Source organism: Pecten maximus, chromosome 6, assembly GCF_902652985.1.
Source record: "Pecten maximus chromosome 6, xPecMax1.1, whole genome shotgun sequence".
NCBI lineage: Eukaryota > Metazoa > Mollusca > Bivalvia > Pectinida > Pectinidae > Pecten > Pecten maximus.
Window position 1 is genome coordinate 8557675 of NC_047020.1, and position 26252 is coordinate 8583926.

Sequence of the window (26252 nt, forward strand, 5' to 3'; positions counted from 1 at the left end):
AATACTGACCAAAAGCAGACGCCTGTGGATATTTTCAAACTACATCCGATTGGTTTACCGTCGTGATATTCGGCTGAATAACTGGTATGTAAGGATAAAAATGATTGGTTGATCGAGAGATGTCTATATCACATGCGATATATATATGTCTCTGGTTCACCTGATGAAGTTTAACGTGATAGCATTTAACACACACGTATAATTATATTTGTGTGTGTCTTAACAGGTAGGTTTGATCATCAGTAAATCATATTGATAAGTGAAAAAGAAAACCGACTAATAAGTAACACCAACAACACACGTTCAATCAAACTAGGAAGGTGAGGAATTTCCCTATTTGGAATGCGCGATGGAAAATATGGAATTTATAGATACTAGTAATCAAACAGGTGGTCAAGAAGCAAACTAGCACGAACGTTCGTTCGTTCTGTTATAAGTTATATATCTTTATTTATTTCATCTCTGTATCTAACCTAATAAATGAGTTATATACCCAGAGACATAATTTACGTTTATATGTGATATATGTATGTTTATACGTTAAAACTAAACGAAAATATGATAATTGACGTGTGTTTTTTTAATTAACCTCATCACTTCAGAAACGAAACAGATCCAGACGTTATGGAATTCTATATTGGTGTCATCACGGATTTCTATCTATCTATCTATCTATCTATCTATCTATCTATCTATTTATCTATTTGAATCAAATAAAGATATCATTTTAACATAAAGTCAAAACTCCAATGATTAACAGCATTAATCAATCATTGGCCTACACATCTTATTGTTGTAGTTTTGAAACCTGCAGTATGCAAGATGTATGTTGGTAATCCAGTAATTATATTTTTATTCTCATACATCTTTTGTTATATTTTATTTGTTGCGTTTTCAGTACAGTTGCTCGTCTAGACTTCTACAATATATGCTAATTTCCCGCCAACTTCGTGCGCATGTGTAGTTCGACCATATTCTATATTGGCAAAGTAGGCGAAGATGGCGGGAAGTCTGTTGAGTGCGTGGCAGATTTTAACTAATTTAACCTGATTTATGCCATGAACACATATTGTTTCGCTGATGACTTAATACTTCAACATTCCATGTAAGTAGCATACACAAAATTGATCTATTTTAATGTCGCAATCGTCGAAAAAATCATTTTCCATATCGTGAAGTCACTGCGGAATTTTGATCCCACATGTTACACATCTTGACCCTGTTCTAGAGAGATTACTGCTTGAAATATGCTTAATTTTTTCACACAGTTAACAAATGTTTATCATGTAAATTGATTGATGGGTCAATAAGTTCGTGACTCCGTAGAAAATGTAATTATCTTATCGCGAAGTGTACTTGTGCGGCTTGGTTTTCATATCGAGTGTGGAATTTTTGCACGCGCTGACGAGAACGGACGGCGCATTTCCGTTTTACTAAGCCTGTTCAAAACACAACTGCGTTGATTTCCTGGTACAGTATGTAAATAATGAAATGATTAGTAAGTTTGTTTGGTAATATTGTGCATTTTCATGTAAATAACATAGTGTTGCAATATGTAAAGAAAGATGTAGCCATGGCAGACAATTTTTCATCGCGCATGTCCACCTGTCTGGAAATGTGCTATGGTATGACCTTACATACGGAAACGAATTAGGATAATGTAAATATTAGTCAAATCTAACATTATCTGCATGTACTCTTAGTAGTTGGATAGTTTCTTGCATGTTTTCGACTGTCTGTTGTTCGAGAATCTTTGTTTATGTTGATGTAAAGACAGTTTTAGTAATGTAGGCATAAAAAGAGGGGAGGATTAAAGGTCAAGGTTAAATCAGGACATAATCGTCTACAAAAATAGATCAGAAATGGCGGTGTTTTATTGACGTGGTGGTGGAATAAACTGCTAAATATGCCTCATCGGGAATTATTATTAATGTTCAAAGGTACTTCACATTATCTTATAGTCTTTGTCTGAAAGTCGTTTGTTAAGATATAAATAATAAATGTGGTATCGAGGAAGGCATTTAAATGAATACACACGGTGGTTGATCAGACAGTAGTTAAGTTTTGTATTCCCCATATTGCCGACACTTTGATGGCTATAAATAGGAGTGTCATTTCTCTTATTGATTTGCTTTTGAGACAAAGCATCAAATAATAATGAATTGATTAACATAAGTAATGGGTGCAGTGCATACCCCATACACAAAACCCTCTATATTTAACATAACAAATGTAGATCTGTTGCAAGCCAAATAAGTGATTATACTTGCAATGGTGTGCAAAAATCATTCATTATTAATGTATATTTCATTCATTTTGACAAGTTTTCAATGATTTTTATGACTGGAATTTATTGAAATATGTAACTGAATTATTTGTGCCATGTAATCGCATCTATTTCAGGCCTATCTCAGGAAATTGATGTGAAAATATCTGGTGGAAGAGCTAATAATTGTCTGCTAATATGTGGAATTTTTAGAAAAACTATTGAAAAAATGCACACATAAGGAACATGAAATGAATTGGGTAGATAATAACATTAAAAAAATCTTGTTTTTATCTGCTTATAATTTTTTTCTTGTGATATACTGATTAACAAAACACTACAATAGCCACAAACTATAACAACTAGGGTCTGTTTACAGCAACACAGCTTACAATGAATCACGATTTATTGACGTTAATTTGATTCTCGATTCCTCATGTCTGGATTTCGATTCAATTTGTTTCTTCATGTTAGAATAAATTTCCAGTTTCTGCGAAAGCAGCTATACAGACAATGCATTTGATTGGCTGACAGCTTGTACTATGAGCTGTCTCTACTGATCTAAGCAACTGTGACATGAATGTGACAATATCACGTTATAATGAATGACAGACCAGATTTAGTTAATCCATGACTTCTTTTAAACCAACGTTATGGAAGCATTTCGGCTTTCCGTCAGTTAGAGGGAAAGCACATAAAAACAACAGTCTACTGAATTATTATTACCTTTTGTTTGTGCATTTGTGAAAAAACATTAATTCTAGGCTTAATAAATAATCAAATCTTTAGGTAAAAATAGAAAATCAAATTGAATTGTGGGATACTTGAATTGTTGCACTTCTACTTGTTTGCATAGTGCATTGTAGTAATAGTCTTGTTTTTTGGTTTCAGTTGACAAATACACTGATACGGAAAGATAATGGCTGCTACTTTGTTGGCATCAGAGGAAAGTTCACCTACAGACTCACCGATAGCTTCACCACTTCCAAGCTTAGAATCTGAAGAACATGCTTGTCCCATTTGTGAAGAGAAACTGAACCAGCCAAAGGTTCTTGATTGTCTTCATGTATTTTGCCAGGCATGCTTAGAAAAAGCACTAGAAGAGCCAACAGATGGAGGAGATGCTTCGTCTGGGTACATAAAGTGTCAGACATGCAAACAAGAGACAAAAGTCCCCACCAAGGGACTGGAGGACTTGCAAGCAGATTATGTGACTGTAGATCTGCTGGAGATGTCCTCAATTGAGGACATGCAGATCGTCTGCACCAGTTGTAAGGCCAAAGAAAAGGCAGTTGCCAGGTGCAGTGATTGTGCTAACTTCCTGTGCACTAATTGTGTGACAGCTCACCAGTTTATGAGATGCTTTGATAATCACAAGGTACTATATTATATATTTTAGTTACAGGGGTTAATCTAGGATTTGGGGAATACTACCCATTATGAAATTTAGGGGAAATGAATGGCTGCAGTGTCTTGAATTATTCTTTAAATTTTAACATTTTACAGCTATTCTTTGCTATAATTCTTACACATTTCATCAAAATTTGGTGAATTTTCCCTGTTTTATGTGATTTTTTTCTTGAGTGGGAATTTGTTTTTGTTCAAAGGGGCAAACACCATCAGTGGGGAATACTACCTAATTTCGGTAGTAAAATCGGTCTATAGTAGGAAATCCTTTGTTATAGATATTTTCATATGCTGTATTCTTGTATTGCCAAAACTGCTGCCAGTATTATGTATTATTTTTCTGAAATGGACCAAGCATGTTACCCAAGATTTCTTAAAATCTTTGTGCATTATATAAAATAGGACAGCTCTGTATGTATACAAAACACAATATATGGTTTGGGAAGTATTTCTATCAGTGATCAGTTGAAGTAAGATCATTCTCTTTCCTGTCTAGCCAAAATTGTAAAGATTTTTTATCATACTTATTAAGATTTTATCAAACTGCCAGCATCAGTCTTTTATGAAATTATGCTATATGTATGTAATAAATTTATTTTTTGTTAATTTATTATTTGTAGGTGGTTTCTTTTGAGGAAATACAAAAAGGAGATGGACTACCAATCCACAAGCCGATATATTGTCCGTCGCACTCCTCAGAAACCATGAGGCATTTTTGCAGTACATGCAAGGTTCCTATTCTTTCACTTCTATTTTTTTTTTTTTTACACTTTTTAAGTTCATTAAAATTTTCAAGTTGAAAATATATATAATTCTTTTATTGCATTAGATAAGTACAAATTCCAATGACCTGTTAAAAAAATGGTAACATTTTACAATTAATCTCTGTGACTTGATGTAGAAAAGTTATTTAGATTATGCAGCAAAAAGGTGAATTTATATATGTTTGAGATAGTTATCCATAGATTGTGTTTATGAAATGTAAATTAAAAACATCTAGTTAATTTCATGAATGATTTGGGGATAGTAATTTATTGTGTTGTACAATAGCCAATTAAGGTTGGTGCAGTCATTTTGCTAGAATGACATAATCAAAACAATTGTTTCAAAGTTACAAAGCAAATGATTTCATTGTAATAAATGCATTTGAATATTTTCAGATCCCAATATGTAATGAATGTTTACTTGCTGATCACAAAGCTCCAGAGCATTTCTCAGAGAGAATTACTGATATTGAGGGCAAGTTCTTTGATGAAATCCAGAACCTGATTACAGAGAGCAAGAGTAAAATTAAGTTCTGTGATGAGGCCACAAGTACCCTGGAAAATGGTCTCAGTGAGCTACAGATGCAGCGAGACAATGCGAAGGGTCTGATACATGAAACATTCCAAAGCTATAAAGCAATGCTTGAGAAGAGAAGGGTAAGAATTGTTTGTGATTTTAAACATAGATAATTATACGATCAACAAAAAATTGTATCGCTAATGAGGATCTAAGTTGCCTATGGCATTGCTATCACGTTTCGTCAGTCGTTATATATGCTGTTATTAACCCATAAATTCAAATCGCCCTACATCCTTGTTAGATTTCTTATGAAAGCTTGAAAAGTAGAGAAAATATTGGTCTTACATAGAACAAATAGACCATTCAACAGCGAGTGCCAAAATCCCTCGGGGATCTCTATTTAACTTGTCAAAAACATTCCTGCGAATTTTGATCAAATTTTACAGGAACCTTCCATGGACAAAGATGAACTAAACATTTATGAAAATTAGTAAACTTTCAGACTGGAGTACTTTAAGGTGTTTTTTTAAGTATCCAGACATAATTCAGAAGTGGTAAATTACTGTATTTGATTTTACACAGGATGAAATATTTCAAGAAATGGAAGAATTGCATTCAAAGCAAGAACTTGGTATCATGGACATGTTTCACAACCTTGAACAGACTGTGGATAAAATTGAAGATGGTAGCAAATTTGCTGAAATGGTTACAAAGCATGGCAATGGGTTGCAAGTGATCTTGTTGAAGAAGATGATAACATCACAGCTCCTTTCTTTAATCAACAACACCCCAATACCAGATGTTTCTATTGCCATTGAGTTTCATACAAATACGGATGTCTTCCAAGAAGCTGTAAAGAACTGTTTTGGTTCTTTCTCCCAACCACAGGCAAAGGTTAGTGTACAATAGAATACCAAATTGCTATTTTTGTTGCTTTGAATACAGTTTTCTCTTGCAAGACATAGTAATATTATCGGTGACCATGTCATTGTAGAGAGAAGATCAGTTTGACATAGAACCAATAAAGATCATTCAGTGGTGGGCACCAAGATCCCTCTGGGATCTCTTGTTAATGACTGATAAACATCTGATCATGTTTCTTAGATCAAGAATTGAACATTATATCAAGGTTATTTATAGCTCCTGGAGGAATGTCAACCTATTAGTAATCTTTATCTTTTCCTTCAGGTCGAGGAACAACAGTCCCCATCACTGACATCTTCTTTTGAAAATGAAACATTCATGAATCCAAGCAATTTGTTGGGCCTTAACAAATTTGACCGTACATTGATCCCTGCCTCCTCCGAATTCATGCCAAGTCCTATGATGACCCCAGCATCCATGAGCGAGACCAGTCTGCCATGTATGCCTCCCATGCACAACATGACAGGTGGGCATAGTGTCATGGCAACAGCCATTACTGGAGGATCACAGTCTTGTCAAGAACCTGTCAGTCTGTCCCGTAACTCCCACAGCCCAGCCATGTCTGATAGCGGTATATCGGTTGATACTGCCAGCAACAACAGTGGCTCCAGTGCACCAATGTTGAACAACATCCAGGCATTGGCCAAACTTCATCCTATTGGGTTCAGTAATCAAGGTAGAGATCTTGTTTATGGTGCTTCAGGCTTTCTTAATAACTGATGTTCTGTGTTGGTAGTCACCTGTTTATATGTCTTTACTAAGTAACGTAATGGTTTGAATGGCATAAAAATGCAGTCGCTAGTAGCTGATCTGTCGATACCAACTGCTGTAGGGATATTCCAGAAGACTAGACTAAGAAGGGAGGCACATTTCATTCTTTTCAGTAGGATGTTATCCAAATGTTAAATTAATTTTTGACCTGAGGACTTGTACATCATGGCAAGTGCTTTGTTACGGTCACTTGAAAAATAACAGGTCTTGAAATTCAAATGAATTAACCTTATTTTCAGGAATGCCTCCAAGTTCCAGTGGAGGAACTCCAACACCTATCAGTCATACTGACCCAGGCATGATGATGCAACAACCTCCCACCCCTCGCTCACAGACCCCCACACTTGACTCCATTGTGGATATGCTGCACCAGTCCCATAACCCCAGCAGAGGACTTAGCAGTATGTGTGCTAGTGGCAGTATGGGAAGCATGGGTAGTGTCAACAGCATTGGTACCATTGGCAGCATGATGAATCCTCCAGGTACAGGTCCTCCTACATTTATCGGTCACAATACTAGTATTTTCTAGAGGAGTGTACACTAGGGCATTTACAAAAATATGTGTTCATTGATATGCTAGCAAATAATTGTCAGTATTTGGTACTTTTTCTGTCACCGTCGCCTGCAAAAAGCAAGCGACATATAATATATGCATCACTAACTTAAGTGTCGTCAGCAGGATAATTCAAATTCCCTTGTGCGAATAAAGTTCAAACTTCAGCCTTAGTCATACGATGTAACTAAAGAAAGCATATAATTGGACATATTAGGTGTTTCTGAAACCAATGCAATCCTGGCTTCTGATTGGTCAAAATTTAGAAATTGGCAGATTTTGACCATAATTGTTATACAGAGGTATACGGGGATGTTGAACATCACTGTATAGGTTTTGTTACCATGACAACCAAGCTCAAGCACTAAGTGGCTTTGATTGTTTGAATTTAATCATTTACCAATTCTGACTAAATTTAGTGTACAGGATTAGGGAATTCCAAACGTCACTGTAAAGGCTTAGTTGTCATGTCAACCATGCTGATGCAAATAGAGGCCTATTATTGGTTGTCATTTTTGTGAATACTACATGTAAATGAATTTTTAAGTTGACTTGTTTGTTTGTAGCTCCGATAGGAACCGAAAGAAGTGTGAGCAGTGTCAGTCCTACTGGAACCTCTATCAACTATCCACCACCTGTACGTAGGGGAAGTAAAATGAGTGCTATGCAGATAAGGTGAGTTTGTCAGCTTGAAATGTAAAATGATTTCTTCATATTTATGTCTTTTTTTTTATATCCAAATTATAAGTGAATTAATAAGGTATTACTCCAAACATAAGTGGTCTGTCGTCTCATATTTGAATATATATATTATATGAATGCATACTTCATGGATGATTAATCTTCATTTATGGAAGAAAAAACGTGTTAATAGAGCCATTTAAATGTTTTAACATGAATGAATTAGATGAAAAAATTGACTGTTTTGAAAACCATTTCTTTGCAGGTGCAAATTTGGACAGTTAGGCCCAGGAAAAGGTCAGTTCAACTCTCCACATGGATTCTGTTTGGGAATGGAGGAAGACATCATTGTGGCAGATACCAACAATCATAGAGTTCAGGTTTTCGAGAAAACTGGTGAATTCAAGTATCAGTTTGGTATCCCAGGTGAGTTGTCCGTTATAAGGTCACCCGAGACAAAATCTACCAAATCAGACACTGTGTGAAAGAATTAAGATGGAACATAACTACGCTAAATTTGGCTGGGTTCTGTGAAGTCTTGTCTTTCTCACCTTATGTTAGCTTGTTTCTGTAAGTGATTCCAATAGCAATAAAGAGGCTGCATGTTTTAAATCGGTCAATGGTGAATTGACTCCCAGACATTGCAACCTGATCTGTATTTTAATAACCTAGTTATCAACAGTGTTGCTCATCATAAGCACTCAGGTTTGTTCTTCAACACAATGGCAAACTGGTCAACCCACATAAATTATATCTATGAAAAAGTCTAAAAATGAATCAATATACTTAAAATGTTAAAATTCAGACTTGATAGAAAATCCCTCTCAATGTGACCCTGATCGGAGCACCTTCAGATGTTCAGGTGTAGTATATAGTAAACGTAGCCATGTGAACAACTGATTTTTGTCAGATTGTTCTGACGAAAGTTGTTAAATATCAAGTAATGATATAGATAAATTAATACACAGGGAAAAAAAGCAGAAAATTGAGTACAATTTAAAAAATTAGACACCATAATATACTGGGAGAGTAATACACAGGAATCTTATTCACAGGGAATCGTGATGTGGTTCATCGAGAAACATGAAAGACATCACAGAGTAATTGATCAAAGAATTAATTAATAAATCATAGTATGCCAATTTAAGTGAGGTTTGAAAAAGTAATTCGTCACTGTTCATCACAACTTAAATGCAACCATAGTCTAATAAAATTCCTTAAAATGACGGGATAATCATCAGTGAAACATCCAAGAATGCGTTTAAAAAACAACAAAAATGTCTTATGCAGGAGGGTCATCAAAATTTCAAATCACTTCTATAGGTGGGTCCACTAATTTCAAAGTGCCCTCTCCCATCCCATATGTGTTTTCCTGGAAGTGCCCTTAGAAAATATAGTGATAATTGGAAATTATTTGAAGTTGTTAGTAGTTCTTAAAGTTTTATGTTTGTCTCGCCCTGCGACAAATTTGCAAAGTGAGACTATTATGGTACTGGCCATTGCGGTGGTGGCACCAACATTTCTCTTTTAAGTTCTTTTTTTTTAGAAAAATATGAATTTTGGAGTTTGTTAAAACTTATTGTACTGAAAATCAGGACAGGCTAGACATATGATTACGTGTAATTCTTGTTTTTCTCTGTGTTAAGGAAGGGAGGAAGGTCAGCTTTGGTACCCACGCAAGATCGCAGTCATGAGAAGCAGCGGTAAATATGTGGTTTGTGACCGTGGAAATGAACGCTCCCGTATGCAGATGTTCACACGCAATGGACATTTCGTTAAGAAGATAGCGATCCGTTACATTGACATTGTCGCTGGACTGGCTATCACTTCACAAGGTAAAGTTTCTTTGGTACAAATTTAAACCATTTGATACAAACCCAGGGAATATGAATTGAAAATGAAATAATTGCTGGCTCCAAGCCAAATTTATATAATACAGTTCAATTTTCTTGTTGACAATTCTATTTTTGATATTTTGAATGTGTTTTATTTTACTGTAAAATCAGAAGTTCTTTTAGCTCGTTACCGATTTTAAACAAATTAAAAAAATGATCAATAAGTCCATCATCAGATGGTGGGCTATTCAAATTGCCCTGCCTCCTTTGTCCATCTGTAAACAATCCTTGTTATCACTATTTCTTGAAAAGTACTGGAGGGATATTTCTCAAACTTCATTTCAAGGTTCCTCTTTGTCAGAAAACGAAAATGGTCGATAGGCAGCCAATTTGGATTTTGAGAATTGAAGTTTGTTATCGCTCTTACTTGAAAAGTACTGGAGAGATATTTCTCAAATGTGAGCGGGGCCAAGTGGTTAAGGTGTCGCGACACTATCACTAGCCCTCCACTTCTGGGCTGCGAGTTTGTATCCCACGTGGGGCAGTTGCCTAGTACTGACCATAGGCTGGTGATTTTTCTAAGGGTACCCTGGCTTTCCTCCACCTCCAGAACCTTTCACGTACTTAATGAGTCAGGCTGTTAATAGGACGTTAAACAATATAAACCATAACTCTGTGATGAGTAGGTTCCCCTTGGTCCCTAGTTGTACCAATTCAATTAAGATTTTTGATCATAAAAACAGAATGGCTGGCAGTTGGCTATCTTGGCTTTTGAGAATTGAAGTTTGTTATCGCTTATTCTTGAAAAGTACTGGAGGGATATTTCTCAATGTGACCAGTAGGTTCCCCATGGTCCCTAGTTGTGTCTTATTTGATTTAGGTTTTCAATCGGGGAAAGCAAAATGGCCGACATCCAGCCATCTCCAACTTTGAGAATTGAAGGTTGTTCTGGCTATTTCTTAAAAGTACTAGAGGGATATTTCTCAACCTTCATGTGAAGGTTCCCCTTGGTCCCTGGTTGTTTCATTTCAATTTAGATTTTTAGGTCACCTGAGACGAAGTCTCAAGTGACCTATTCTAATCGCCTTTTGTCCGTCGTCGTGCGTCCGTAAACTTTTTACATTTTCGACTTCTTCTCCAAAACCACTTAACAAAATTCAATGAAATTTGGCAGAAAGTTCTATGGCTGAAGGTCAACCAAAATTGTGAATTATATGGTCCCCATGGCCGACAGGCAGCCATCTTGGATTTTGACAATTGAAGTTTGTTATCGCTATTTCTGAGAAAGTACTGAAGGAATCTTTCTCAAATTTCATATGAAGGGGCCCCTTGGTGCCTAGTAATGCATATTGCGTTTTGAGACCAATCAGGGAAAAAAATGGCCGACAGGCAGCCATCTTGGATTTTGACAATTGAAGTTTGTTATCGCTATTTCTCAGAAAGTACTGAAGGGATCTTTCTCAAATTTCATATGTAGGTTCCCCTCGGTGCCTGGTTATGCATATTGCATTTTGAGACCAATCTGAAAATAACATGGCCGACAGGCAGCCATCTTGGATTTTGACAATTGAAGTTTGTTATCGCTATTTCTCAGAAAGTACTGAAGGGATCTTTCTCAAATTTCATATGTAGGTTCCCCTTGGTGCCTCTTTATGCATATTGCGTTTTGAGACCAATCGGAAAACAACATGGCCGACAGGCAGCCATCTTGGATTTGACAATTGAAGTTTGTTATCACTATTTCTGAGAAAGTATTTAAGGGATCTTTCTCAAATTTCATATGTAAGTTTCCCTTGGTGCCTAGTTATGCATATTGCGTTTTGAGACCAATCTGAAAACAACATGGCCGACAGGCAGCCATCTTGGATTTTGACAACTGAAGTTTGTTATCGCTATTTCTGAGAAAGTACTGAAGGGATCTTTCTCAAATTTCATATGGAGGTTCCCCTTGGTGCCTCATTATGCTTATTGCATTTTGAGATCAATTGGAAAACAATATGGCAGACAGACCGCCATCTTGGATTTTGACAATTTAAGTTTGTTATCTCTATTTCTCAAAGTACTGAAGGGATCTTTCTCAAATTTCATATGTAGGTTCCCCTTGGTCCCTTGTATTGCATTTTTGGACCAGTCTGTCCTGAAAACAACCTGGCAAACAAACAGCCATTATCGTTAAATCTCAAATTTCTTATATAGCTAGGATTCCCTTGTTTGAAAAGTACTGGAGGGATATCTCAATTTGCACAGATTAGTAAAAGGAAGGGAAAAATAGAGAGAAGATCAATCTGACATAGAACCTATAAAGATCATTCAATGGTGGGCGCCAAGATCCCTCTGGGATCTCTTGTTGATATTTTGAATGTGTTTTATTTTACTGTAAAATCAGAAGTTCTTTTAGCTCGTTAGGGTTTTAAACAAATTAAAAAAATGATCAATAAGTCCACCATCATCAGATGGTGGGCTATTCAAATTGCCCTGCCTCCTTTGTCCATCTGTAAACAATCCTTGTTATCACTATTTCTTGAAAAGTACTGGAGGGATATTTCTCAAACTTCATTTCAAGGTTCCTCTTGGTCAGAAAACGAAAATGGTCGATAGGCAGCCACTTTGGATTTTGAGAATTGAAGTTTGTTATTGCTCTTACTTGAAAAGTACTGGAGAGATATTTCTCAAATGTGAGCGGGGCCAAGTGGTTAAGGTGTTGCGACACTATCACTAGCCCTCCACTTCTGGGCTGCGAGTTTGTATCCAACGTGGGGCAGTTGCCTAGTACTGACCATAGGCTGGTGATTTTTCTAAGGGTACCCTGGCTTTCCTCCACCTCCAGAACCTTTCACGTACTTAATGAGTCAGGCTGTTAATAGGACGTTAAACAATATAAACCATAACTCTGTGATGAGTAGGTTCCCCTTGGTCCCTAGTTGTACCAATTCAATTAAGATTTTTGATCATAAAAACAGAATGGCTGGCAGTTGGCTATCTTGGCTTTTGAGAATTGAGGTTTGTTATCGCTTATTCTTGAAAAGTACTGGAGGGATATTTCTCAATGTGACCAGTAGGTTCCCCATGGTCCCTAGTTGTGTCTATTTGATTTAGGTTTTCAATCGGGGAAAGCAAAATGGCCGACATCCAGCCATCTCCAACTTTGACAACTCTGGCTATTTCTTAAAAGTACTAGAGGGATATTTCTCAACCTTCATGTGAAGGTTCCCCTTGGTCCCTGGTTGTTCCATTTCAATTTAGAATTTTGGTTACACATTAAAATGGCATGCCGATAGATGGCCACCATGGATTTTGAGAATTGAAAGTTGTTATTGCTATTTCTTGAAAAGTACTGGAGGGTTTACAAGTAACTGATTATTCAAAGGAAAAGAAGAAAAAATGGAACAATAGAGATCAGTCTGACATAGAATCAAGATCATTCAATGGTGGGTGCCAAGATCCCTGTGGGATATCTTGCAAATAGTACAAAGAAAGTATAGAGATCAATCATGATTTTAGCACAATGCTTCCAGTGCAAAACGCACCAAATTAAGATGACGGCTAGAATATGTACCTTTACAGTATTATACATGGGTTTGCCGTTTTCTTTGCAGTCTGAACATGTGAAATGAGAGCACCTGCTCATACTTGGGTCTACTATGACAATATTCATGTGTGGTTTAATCTGTTTTCAGGGCACATTGTGGCAGTGGACAGTGTTTCTCCAACAGTTTTCTGCATTGCGGAGACTGGAGATCTTGTCAAATGGTTTGACTGCAGCGACTACATGAGAGAACCTTCTGATATAGCAATAAGTGGCAAGGAGTATTTTGTCTGCGACTTCAAGGTCAGTTTCTAAATAAGTTTATGGCAATTTTAGTATTGTTCGACTCTGAAAGACTTAACAGCAGGTCAAATAACACATTTCCTGAAACTTGCCCAATTCATTGCAGCTGATGCCCGATCGAAATTTAGCATGTCTATGCCCAGGCATTGTGTTGCACTGTTGGTTCAACATCATTGTTACAGTTATTTGAACCCTTCAGTACATGTAGTGTCTAATACCACTTTCACGTCAAATGGGTCAAGGTCAATTGTTAGGGCAAATAGAAAATTTTGCAAAACAATTTATCTTGTGCTGACAATTTGATCATCTTTATTGTTGCAAATGCCTGATTGAAATGCACTTATATTATTTCAGACTAATTTCAAAATACTTTATTACCTGTAGCAGTGTACTTAACATTTAATGAAGATTTAGATTTCTTAGACATTCCCAGACCTGTGTACTCTCACGGATTGTCCGTAATCTGTACGGATTTTAAGAGAAAAATATGCTTGTACGCTTGACTTGCTCAAAATACAGATTGTGCAATTCCGTATATATATAATGTCCATTTCTTATATATCTTCCTAAGGAGTCTTAGTCTCTTGGGCGCTTTCATTATGTATACTCTATATGTAAGCGTCAATGAGACTCGGAGTAGAATTACCGCTATCGGAAATCCTCGTGATTTTTTGTGAAATGTAGCATAGATAGACGAAAGACGAGTTCTGAATGTAACTTTGCAGCAGTTGTAACCATGGCCGTCAAATCGCCGCCAAGAAAGCCAGATATTTGCAAAAGTTTAAAGCATCATATCATGAGTTGTGGCTACAGCTGGGCCAGTCTATATATATGTACATTGCAATGTCTGTAAAGTGGATTTTTCCTGTGCCAACACATGTAAAAACGACTGTAAAAAGTCACATCGAATCGAAAGCACATGGTAAAAAATGAACTGCAATATAGTCAATAAAGTATCACAAGGAACTTTTTAAGATGTATCCTTTTGTGAAATGTAACTTTGCATTACAGTGACTTTGTCATATATGATAACTGTTTGGAGTTCTGTTGTCGTCAAATGGTTTATCTGTTTACTAGGAGATAATTTGTAGTTCTGCTTCTTTTGCGTTTTTTCAATTAAATAGTAAAGAACATTTAATATATATCATAATGAAGTGTAAATTTGTAGTTCTACTTCTTTTGTGGTTTTTTTTTTCAATTAAATAGTAAAGAACATTTAATATATATCATAGTGAAGTTTGAAACTTGAAAGTTTTGTTGTCATCAAATGACCTTGGCTTAAGTTATATTGAGACTGGTTACAATGAATCCTTTAGTAAAGGGAGGTGCAAGTTTGCATTTTTTGGTGATGTTTCAATAATGAATATATTAGCAACACAAACAGATATAGAATAATATATAACCAATATATAAGTTTAAATGAACAGACCATATTATTAAGGAATTTTTTATAACGATTATGAATGGGAGATGATTCTTAATAATACTACAAAATGATACGGTATAAAATCTTACTGACAACAGTTGAAAATACTGAAATTCCCTCTCCATCTTACTGATAATATCAAGTGAGGGTACACGGGTCTGCATTCCATTCTGTGCAATGAGAATTACACTACTGTACAAAAATAAATAAAGCCACCTTCACAGTGCAGATATTTTTCATTCAAGTGATGTTAGAATCTGTTTCCAGTTCATTTTGAGTAGATTTTGTGTCCATATTTTTCAGGGTCACTGTGTAGTTGTCTTCAATGATGATGGTGCATTTGTTCGCCGAATTGGCTGCGAGAATATTACGAATTATCCAAATGGGATAGATATCAGTGATGCTGGGGATGTCCTTATTGGCGACAGTCATGGCAACAGATTCCATGTAGGTGTTTTCCAGCGTGATGGCTCTCTGATTGGTGAATTTGAGTGTCCCTATGTGAAAGTCAGTCGTTGCTGTGGACTGAAGATCACTTCGGAGGGTTATGTGGTGACCCTAGCTAAGAATAACCATCATGTTTTGGTACTGAACACTTTGTATATTACTTAAGTACTGAGGTGAACACCGATATCCTGTAGTTGACAGCTATTGCTGTATTTCACTGGGGTGTTGTTGACACATTACACCCATGATAAGTAGTTGTAGCCACATGTTAATGATTTTTTTTCCCTTTTTTGTTTTTGTTTATTTTTCAAGTTTACATTTACTCCCCTTTTTTTCATTTTAACAAGTATAATTTATATTCCAGATGAATTACAGTAACATGTTTATTTTGACAACCCGGTCTTGTTTTGAATCAGAAAAATTCAAATAATTACTTAAATCTTCCCACATATTTGCAGGTTGGGTTTGATAAATAGAAGCATATTTTGTTTTTTGACTAACAATAAAAAGCATTCTCCAGTGTGCTGTAATATCACTAGCTATGTAATCAGATTCATTGAGCAATGAAAAGTGCACATTTACACTAATTCTGTAAGTTTAAAAAAAAATTAGTAGAAAAAGAGAAGTAAAAAAAAAAAAAGAAAAAAAAAAGCTCGAAGCTATTTATAAATGGCTTTAGAATATAGAGCATTATGTATACAACACATGCTTATCTCTAGTCACATACTCGACCCTTTATTAATGATATAACATGACCAGTTTTTTGCTGTGCCTTAAAGGGATTATGATTTTTTTTCTTTGTTATATTTTATCTGTGTTCATTCTAAAATAATGATGGCTTTACAATGAGATCACATATTTTGAATGGTGATGTTTAAAAGATATATGTATATGTCTTAGTTGTATACTTTTTAACTGGTTATATTACATTTATATATAGATTACAGATTGCTCATGTTTTCATACATGGTTATTATTATGTATATTAACAATTTGGTATGTACCCACCATTATGCATACTGTAGTATATGGTATCATAATCAAAATATTGTTGATTTGTTTACTGAATTATTCCTATATGGGTTCATGCCGTAAGTAACCCAAGGGCCATTATTACATGGTGATAATTAAATATATTAAGTTCTGTTTCTTTTTTTTTTTCTTTTTTTTTTCCTTTTTTTCCTCCAAAGGTATTCCGGATGTATATTTTATCCAACTAATTTTTGACTGCAGTTTAAATTTAATTAGAAAAAGGAAATGTGTCTCCCTTTTGAGCACATTTTTACAATCTACTTATTTAGTCTCACATTGTTTCAAACTTTTCATTATATGACAATCTAGTTTTAGTGGTTACAACGAGCTTTTCATGTTTTGAAGAGACATTTGTCTTAATGTTCATATTCTCCAATGTTTGAAGAATTGTATTAGAATGTTACAAAATGTACAAAAAAAAACAAGTTTTGAGAAATTATTTTATTTGAATGCTTTCAAATTTTGACAGTTTGCATTTAAAGATGTTTGATTGTTCCTATTCCTGTACTTTTCAGGTGTTTGATGTGAATAACGGTTTGCATATTTCTTTGCCAAGAATCTTTCACATTATTGTAAATAAGGGTAATTTACAACAAAAAGTTATAATTATTGTTGATTTATTTGCTGTTGTTATTGGGACAGGTTTTTCGAATTGCTCACAAACCTGTGGCAATTATCAGCAGCATTTGTGTCCTGTGTAGATATTTTTTTTTTTTGACCCGGAAAGTGCCATCTAGTGATTACAAGATTTGTCGGTATTGCATATGATGAAACGGAAATCATCCTTGCAAGCATTAACAGCAATGTGATTGCAAGTTACTTGCAATTATACATATTTTTTTATTTGTTCTCTATTCCTGTCGTTTCATTTATAGATTTGATTGAGAATCCTATTTACATACATGTAATAATAAATGTTGATATTATATGTTCGGTCTTGGTCTAAATAGTGATTGTTATTCATACATAATTTGATAAATCCCAATTTTCTCATGCAGGGTCTAAGGTATTTGAAGCACTTTCGACATTCAGGCATGTTTAATGAAAACAATTTTACTTGTTAATATTTTTGTGATGAAAAATACACAGCAGTTAGAGAAGTGGACTTAATGATATTCAGGAGAAAAGCCTATAAGCTTAATTTATATTTTTGATCTTGAAATTTCTTTTACATATACAGCTGTCAAATCAAAATATTGAGGGGGAAAAAATGAGGCAATTGCAATAAACTAGTAATAATTGACCCTGCTGATTTTTTTTCACATATGAAGTGATTTTATCGCAAAATATATGTGTTTGAGGGACCAGTATCAAGCAGATTCTATATTGTTTTGTGCTAGTGAGCCTGTGTATAGCTGATAGTGTGAATGAGGGAGTGAAATATATATATATACATATTATTACAGTACAGTATACTTTGGTATATATATATATCTATATATATATAAAAGAATAACTAACCTTTGTCTTGTATTCGGAGATATTTTCAGACACAATATATATATGGACAACTTTTGAAATTTGTTTTATTTGTGCTCAATTTCTGAATAATGCCTAAACATTAAAGGCAAGTTTAATATTTATAACATACCTCTAATACTGTATAATGAATATTATACCTCGCTCCAAAACAATAGTTTATCAAGGGATGCTTTTTGGAAGCATACACTGGAAAATGCATTGTTGTAACTTAAAGAAAAAGATCAATAATTTAATTATCACTATACTATGCAGAAGAAAAAAATTATATTTGAAATTTGAACCTTTTTCACAATTTCACATGGACTGAAAAGAAATAGTATCTGGTATTGAAGAATGATTGTTATTATAATACACCTGTTTTTCACTGGAGATTGCAGCCTTTTTTTTGTAAAGAATGTCTTAAACAGAATGCTGTCCTAGTTTGAAAAAATTCATTGAAAAGAATGATATCAATGGCATGTAAACTAAACAAGGTAAAAGGTTTTGTCATACATGTTCAAATGAAGTTTGGTCATCTTCAAGTTCTTTAAGGTAATGAATATTTCTGGGTATATATGCTATGAATAAAAACAAACTAACAGGTCCTTTGCTGCAATCTTCAGTGGTATATTGTTGGCCAAGTTATGCCCCAAGGAGATTTTTTTAATTATTTGTTAACTTTGAATCAAGTGGTTTATAAATATTACACATATATATATATTTTTTATTTGAATGGTGTGTTGTATGGAGCGGGGCACATGAAGAGGGTTATTTACAATGAGTATTGTTTATATGTTAAAATGTTACATTCACTTTATAAGAAAATGAGGTAAATCTTGCGGAGAAAAATACTAGTGCAGTGTACTACAAAAGAGTATGAAAAACTTTGACACCCTCTCTAGTTTCTCATTTTACATTCATTTTTAAGGATCTCAAAAGTGAATCAAAGTAATAACATTAACTGCAATATTCTTGCCATTGTGATTGTTAGTAATTAAACTAATGCGACAAATTAGCATAATACTCCTGGGTATGCATTTTTGATCCTGTCTGCATTGCACAAATCTGTTATACTGGAATCCAGAAATGCCACCACTGGTACAGATGGAAGTGCAAACTTCAAACTTAAAAGACGGTATTAAGAGAAAAAAAAACTGTCAAAGGACAGTTGACTTTTGGATAAGAACTGTGTATTGCAAACAAATATGTTGCCAAATATTTTCCTAATTTTTATTATATTTTTCTTTATATACACAATATACATGAAATGTTTACATGTTGGATTTTTAAACTGTCTCTCTGATATATTTTTTGTGAGTATTGTTTTTGATTCCTGTCAGCAAAACAAATTGGCACCTTGATGCTGAGTTGATCAGTGCTAAGCTCACCAGAGGCTGATATGAAGAAGAAAATTGATTTGGAATTCTTACAACAGTACATATTAGAATTGATAGTAAAGTTTAATTGTTGAGCTTTGACAAACGAAATAAGAGCAGAAAAGGCTGTGTTCAAAACAGAGTATTCCAATTCATCCATAGAAACAAATTACTCAAATTCAAGTTTTAAGACTACTCATTCAAGTTTGAGCTAAAATAACATCTGTTAGAGCTGCCATATGTTTATCAGAGGAATCTTGGAGAGTAAGCATTGCATATCACCCTAGTAAACTTAATATATGTTCAGATATTAATTTTTGAATTGTAGCAAGTTATGCACCATTGTTATAAATAATTACAAATTTAGTGCTTTCCCCCATATTTTGTAATGATGAAGATTAACATGTTTTTTTTAATATACAATGGGTATATATAATAGGCATAAAATGTCATCTTTAGTTTGTATGTCCCAGTGTTATTCTTGTTGATAAATTTTCCATTTCATCATAATGCAAGCTGACAATTTTACTTAGTGTTTACTGTAAATGTTGATATTGAGGACAGTTTAAAGAGATAATCATTGAAACCCTCCATGGATATGACTCGGGTCCACAGGGAATATCAAAACTTTTTTTTACAATACAAAGTTTATTGAATAGAAGTGGTGCTCTGCCTTTGAAATATTGTATACTGTTTGCATATTTTGGCAAATTTTCCCATACCCAGATTTATAATTTTAATTCTTTGTATTTAGTAAACATTTTGTTTTATTATATATCCCTGTCACTCTTTCTCTCTTGCTTTAGTTATGTAATATTAATGTGTTTACATTTAATCCATGTTTAGTCTGACTTTGGTTTAATCATTTATTTACTTCTCTATAACAAAACAAGCTATTTGTTGATTGAGTAGGTTAGACCACTAATTTGGTTGATTTTTTTTCCCCAGTATTTAGTGTGATGTCGATCAGTCATCCATGTTGCTAGGTCAGATATTGTGAACAATGTTAGGTGTTTCTTTTATTTGGTAATTTTCATCCTCTTTATTATTATTTTTGAAATACTTTATTAATTATAATTACACTTTTCATATACAATTATATATAAATAATATTTTGCAATGTTATTTTTTTCTAGTATTCAACCAATATCGATTCCGAGTGGAATAACCGCCATATACATACATAGATATACAAATGTACAGCAATTATTGTATTAAACAAGCCTGATTTTAATTTACAATAGTGGCTAACAAAGGAATCTATTAACATGTAGCAAAAGTTGGTGTATTATTGGTGTCGCCACACTCTAGGCCTGCACATACCTTATATAGGCATGATGTAACTAGTGTTAATGTGTAAAGAAAACAGGAAGAGATTTCCACTTTGGAATATTTTTGAATGTTTATTGCCAAATGAGGCTGCTTTGTTCTGTTTAACACAATATATAATGCATTCAGGAATTAATGATGTGTTTTATTGTAGGGGAATGGTTTATCATTTTCAAATCATCCATTATTAATATTTAAAAAAAAATGTTTAAAAAAATTACATGTGCTTTTATGTTTTTGCCATTCCTAGTTTTTTGTTCAATTTTGTAAATGACTTTGCAATGATATACAAATTAATTCACAAGTCTGGTTATTATTATACATTGATTTTTTTGTCAGTTGCACATAATTCCTGGATGGTTGGAGCATATTTTTTAGATTGATATATATGCAACTAATACAAGGCTGATTCGGATGTTGCATACTTTAATTTTAACTTGTGCAGGGAGTACCATGTGTTTTTATTGATTTTAACCCGCTATAATCTGCATTCCTTGATCAGTTAAAAAAATTCAGATTTTTGTTTGATTTTAAAGTAATCACATTAACATTAATTTCCATGGTTTGCTTTGTTGTTTGTGAACTTGCCTGAAGATGTGAAACGTTGTGGCTCCTTTACAATAGCTGCATTGAGAAACAAGTGACATGACGAATACATGCAATAAGTTTTCAGTAGGTTTTTCCAGATTAATATTGTTATTTTTGATACTGCATATTTATGAAGTCTTAATGTCACTAAGTCAGCTGTATATAAATGCTTTGAAAGATTGTAATTGATATTTGCAGCTTTAGTACCGAGTAGATGTTTATTTTGTTCCTGGTCTTGATAAATTGTTTTGAACTACATATATGTTATGCAAATAATTTTGTCAATTGGCCTGAACCAAGTCAGCTTAATACCTAGGTATAGTCTACTACATCTGTTATTCAACTGTTACTCCAGAATGGCAAAAAAAAAAGATTTTCAGTAAAGTTGTATGCTTCCACCTTCCCAAACAGAAAAGCTGGGCCAAATGGGAATTTTTTTTACTAGATCTTCAATTGGTTTAGACACCTTCAATACATTCTTGGTTCTACCCATCAAGTTGGTACAGTAAATAGATCTTGTACACTAGTCTTTCGGGCGAGTATGTTTTGGTTGAGTGGAAATTGAAGACAGATGCACCTTGATTGAGATTTCCATGTTCTGTCTGTACCCTTTTACTCTGGTAACCGAAAAAGGTAAATACTGTGCAGATCAAGTTTAATTGTAATTGCTTTGCTCGGGAAATCTACACTACCATCTCCAGTTGTCGGAAACATTCACTTTTCTAGTTACAGATAACTAACAAATATTAAAGATCCTCTTGTCTGCAGTGTCTGAAATGACGACAAAAATAATGGCAGCAAGTTTTGGTACTTCGGAAGTAAATGAATGGGAGCAAATTCTAGTAACTTTGGCTCTTTGTCTTTCCCTAAATAATGATATTCCTGTGAGTCCACACCTTATTCAACAAGTCCATCTTGTGCTGACAGTCATTGGGGAAGAAAAGCCAGAGTTCCATTCCTCATTTATAAGATTTGAAATGGTAGTTAACTGCGAAATTTTCTTTTAAAAGTTTATTGATCATGGAATGCAGATAAAAGTATCGAGGATTTGTGTATTATATTGTAATGTTTTGAAATTTGTACAAGAAGGGGTATAAAACTTGCTACAGTTGGTGAATGTAATTTTAATCAAGTTAAAGGGGCAACTATAAGGTGTGGTATTAACAACGAATTTTGTGATTTATTTTCTTCTCCAATTCCATGACAGGAATGTTTGAGGAATCTGACATACATGTGATCCTTGCTTGTCACTTCTTTACATTTTTCTGAAAATTTCTTGTTCATATATGTCGATCGAAGAAACTTGTGTAAAGATTTTTCTTCTTGTTAATTGCTAGTTCTCAAAATCTTCAATCTGTTATTAGATATTTTTTAAAGTCCCGTGTAGGTTGGTACTGTGTTTTGTTGTCTGTGATCCAGTTTGGGATGTGTTTTTGTTCTATTTTGTCACCGATTGAAATCACATATCGTCGGTAATATTTTAAATAACTTTTGTACATTTATCCTTCTGACACCTGGAGGTGGGTTTAAGTATTAACTTTTACATAACATTTACATGACAATGTGATGATAATACTATTATTGCTTCAAGCCCACCTACTCATCAAGGACTGGTGTATGAACATGCTGGAAAAATTCTTTGAAATATTGATTTCTGATAAAGAAGCTTTTATATGGTACTTTTTGGTAGAAATAAGTTTGCCAATAGAAAATTTAATTAGAAAAGGAAAACCGAGTAATTGGAAGTACATGTATTTCATATTAAGCCCCATGTTCAATGATACAGTCCTTGAGGAAAGGTTTGGCTGTGAACAAAAACCCTTCCTCAGCCAGTATATACAATGTATACATAGTTATAGGAGTTGTGTACTTACCGACATTGTTTATAGAAACGTATCTTTTATTATTGATTACATATCTACATTTGTACAAAAAGTGGGAAACAAAACACTGGATAAGTTATGACATATACAAACAGTCAGAACTGAGCATCTTTGGTTTGGTGATGTATACAAAGGATGCATGAATCAGCCTTTTCTTTATACATATACTCAGCATTATATTAGTTGTTCTTTTCTGCTTTCCAACCAGAAGGGAATTTGTGATAGTTTACACAAGTATTGATATATATTATTACTATTTTTGAAAAGAAAAAAAAATTAACTATAATTTCCTATTGTTTATGTCCAGGAAATTGTATGCAAGTGGAATAAAGGTGTTTCATTCAAGAAAGTTGTTGGGTCTTTTTATTCCGACTAGTAAAGTAACTAGATTACTGATATGTCAGTATCTATACCTTAACTTTACCCAAATGATACACTGACCTTGACCTTAACATCAGCAACTTTTTAGGTTACCCGAGACTTAGTCTCAGTTGACCTATTGCGATCGCCTTTTGTCCTCCGTCGTGCTTCGTAAACAATTTACATTTTCAACTTCTCAAAAACCAACAGGCCCAGAGACCTGATATTGGGTGTGTAGCATGCTGGGATGAAGGGCTACAAAGTTTGTTCAAGTGGATGACCTTGACTTTCATTCAAGGTCACAGGGATCAAATTTGCTAAAATCTTTTAAACAACTTCTTGTTAACCAAAAGGCCCCGAGACTAAATATTAGGTCTGTAGCATGTTGGGATGAAGGGCTACCAAGTTTGTTCAAATGGATAACCTCGACCTTCATTTAAGCTCGCAGGGGTCAAATATGCTTAAATCTTTAAACAACTCGATAACCAAGAGGCCCAGAGATATGATATAAGGTCTGTAGCAAGCTGGGATGAAGGGCTACCAAGTTTGTTCAAATGGATGACCTTGACTTTCATTCAAAGTCACAGGGGTCAAATATGCTAAAATCTTTAAACAACTTCCTGTTAACCAAAAGGGCCGGGACTCAATATTAGGTCTGTAGCATGTATGGATGAAGGGCTACGAAGTTTGTTCAAATTGATGACCTTAACCTTCATTCAAGGTCACGGGGGTCAAATATGCTAAAATCTTTAAACGTCTTCTTGTTAACCAAAAGGCCCAGAGACCCAATATTAGGTCTGTGGCATGCTGGGATGAAGGGCTACAAAGACGCACTTTAAGTTGTATTTGCCAAAGCAAACTAAGATTTTGCATGGCAGATGATTTGTTTATTTATATTTAGTAACAGTGACATTGACCTTTTAATTTTTATGCTGAAAAGCAATTCTTAGCAAGTTTGTTTCATTAAGGAAGCACTGTGTGAAGTTTAAGCTGCATCAGCCAAAGGAAAGTTATTGCTTGAAAACTGATTTTCTATTTATAGTAACAGCTTCCTTGACCCTTGATGCTGAAAAGCAATCCTAAGGAAGCACTTAATGAAGTTTGTTTTGCAGTATTTGATTGGCAAGCATCCGTCAACAATTAACATTTTCAACTTCTCCAAAACTGCTGAACCAAATTCACTTAAATTTTGCAGGAAGCTTCTATGTCCAAAAGTCAAAAAATTGTAAATAATTTGTTCCCCATCACCAGAGGCCTAAAGGGCGGGCCAAAATGGGCCAAATTTATTGAAATTTCAAAAGTCTTCTTCTCGACTACCAGATAATTATGGTAGAATCAAACACTCTTCACAAATAGAAATGTCTTAAGGTCCTTTACCAAAATGGTGAATTTCATGACCCTGGGGTCTCGCATATGCCCATGGAGAGGGGGTAAACCTTACTATAGTCTTTATAAGGAAATCACGTTTTTGACTATCATTTGTTTGATTTCTATTGGAATTAATTCTAATTTCGTAAACATGAGCATGGGATGACAGTATGCACTTGTTGGCTTGACTGATGCCCAGGGGCATATGGGCGGGGCCAAAAGAGTAAAATTAACTGAAATTCCAAAAATCTTCTCAAAACCCAAATAACATAGAATCCAATACTCTTCATAGATGGGAGGATCTTAAGATTTTGTACCATTCAAATTGTGAATTTCATGACCCTGGGGTCTCGTGTTTGCCCCAGGGGAGGAAGTACACTTTACTATAGTTTATATAAAGAAATAAAAAAAAAAGGACACTGAACTGATCGACAAGTGATTGGTATCATTTAATGGTACCTTATTTGAAATATAGTACAGTTTTTGATGACCTTCGATACAGTGAACAAATTGGGCCAACCAAGATAGTTACGTTCACCTGAAAGGCTTTTGCAAGGGTGTTTAACTTCCAACTCTTTTACTAACGGTAATGCCTTTGGTAGTATGTTAGAAGCTAAAGATTTTGGTTCCATGTATGATTCTGGGAACTAATTTTTTATGGTTGCATGAATCCTTACTGAAATTTGAATTTTAGTTATTTGAGATGGTGTCAAAATGTTGAAAATCATATTACTACCTGGTGCGTTTGAATTGATGATTATTTAAAGGGGCATCTAAACAGCAAATCCAGTCAAAACAGTGATATTTTACAGGCCTATCAATTCCTACTATGGAGAAATTTAACAGAAAAAACATGATGAACTTTTAGTATGTATCATGGCAAACCGTGGGATTTGCTGTTGACATGTAATTTGTTAAGCTGTTTGTAAATTTTAACAAAGCATGCGAAAAATGCATGTTTCAGGGGGACATAATTAGCTCATTTGTATCGCATATATTGCATAAAGTAGCCATGCCGTTTTGCTCACAAGAGTCTAAAGCACAAAATAGGAGCCTCCCTTTATGCCATATTTGTGTATTATCATTTAAAGCAGCTATTTGCATTTCAAGGTAAAAACAAAATAAGTGCTTTAATATAGTACGTACACAGAGTCTTTGGTCAATCAAATGCTCCATGTGCTGTAGACACTTGTGAGCATAACAGCTTGACTATTTGTGTGACTTAGAAATATTCCATGCTACATCTTACTCCAAAGTAACTCTATAGAAAAAAAACTGAGCACCTACAGCAAATTATTGGCGATTTAAAGAAAGTACATGTCCAAACAAATATTTTGGTATATTAAATGACTATTTTTGTGCATTTGGTATGAAGCATCTTTGGGCCATGGATGTTTAATTAAACAGAATAAAGATACATAAATAATCGCAA

General features: G+C 34.4%; 1 protein-coding gene across 1 annotated transcript; it reads left to right on the top strand.

The window, feature by feature from the left end:
- The first annotated feature begins 991 nt into the window (after nt 1-991).
- On the top strand, nt 992-23437 carry LOC117328872 (brain tumor protein-like). Its single transcript, XM_033886460.1, has 12 exons — nt 992-1105; nt 3158-3644; nt 4294-4404; nt 4834-5094; nt 5540-5851; nt 6146-6557; nt 6892-7134; nt 7772-7880; nt 8152-8312; nt 9533-9721; nt 13399-13550; nt 15280-23437. The coding sequence occupies exons 2-12, from the start codon at nt 3186-3188 to the stop codon at nt 15586-15588; spliced, it is 2718 nt and encodes a 905-aa protein (XP_033742351.1). The 5' UTR covers nt 992-1105; nt 3158-3185; the 3' UTR covers nt 15589-23437.
- The last annotated feature ends 2815 nt before the right edge of the window (nt 23438-26252 follow it).

Bases quoted from the DNA above. Each gene is read 5' to 3' on its own strand.
- LOC117328872 (XM_033886460.1), top strand. From the start codon at position 3,186: ATGGCTGCTACTTTGTTGGCATCAGAGGAAAGTTCACCTACAGACTCA. The intron at 4,405-4,833 runs GTTCCTATTCTT...GAATATTTTCAG, and splicing joins ATTTTTGCAGTACATGCAAG to ATCCCAATATGTAATGAATG. The intron at 13,551-15,279 runs GTCAGTTTCTAA...CATATTTTTCAG, and splicing joins ATTTTGTCTGCGACTTCAAG to GGTCACTGTGTAGTTGTCTT.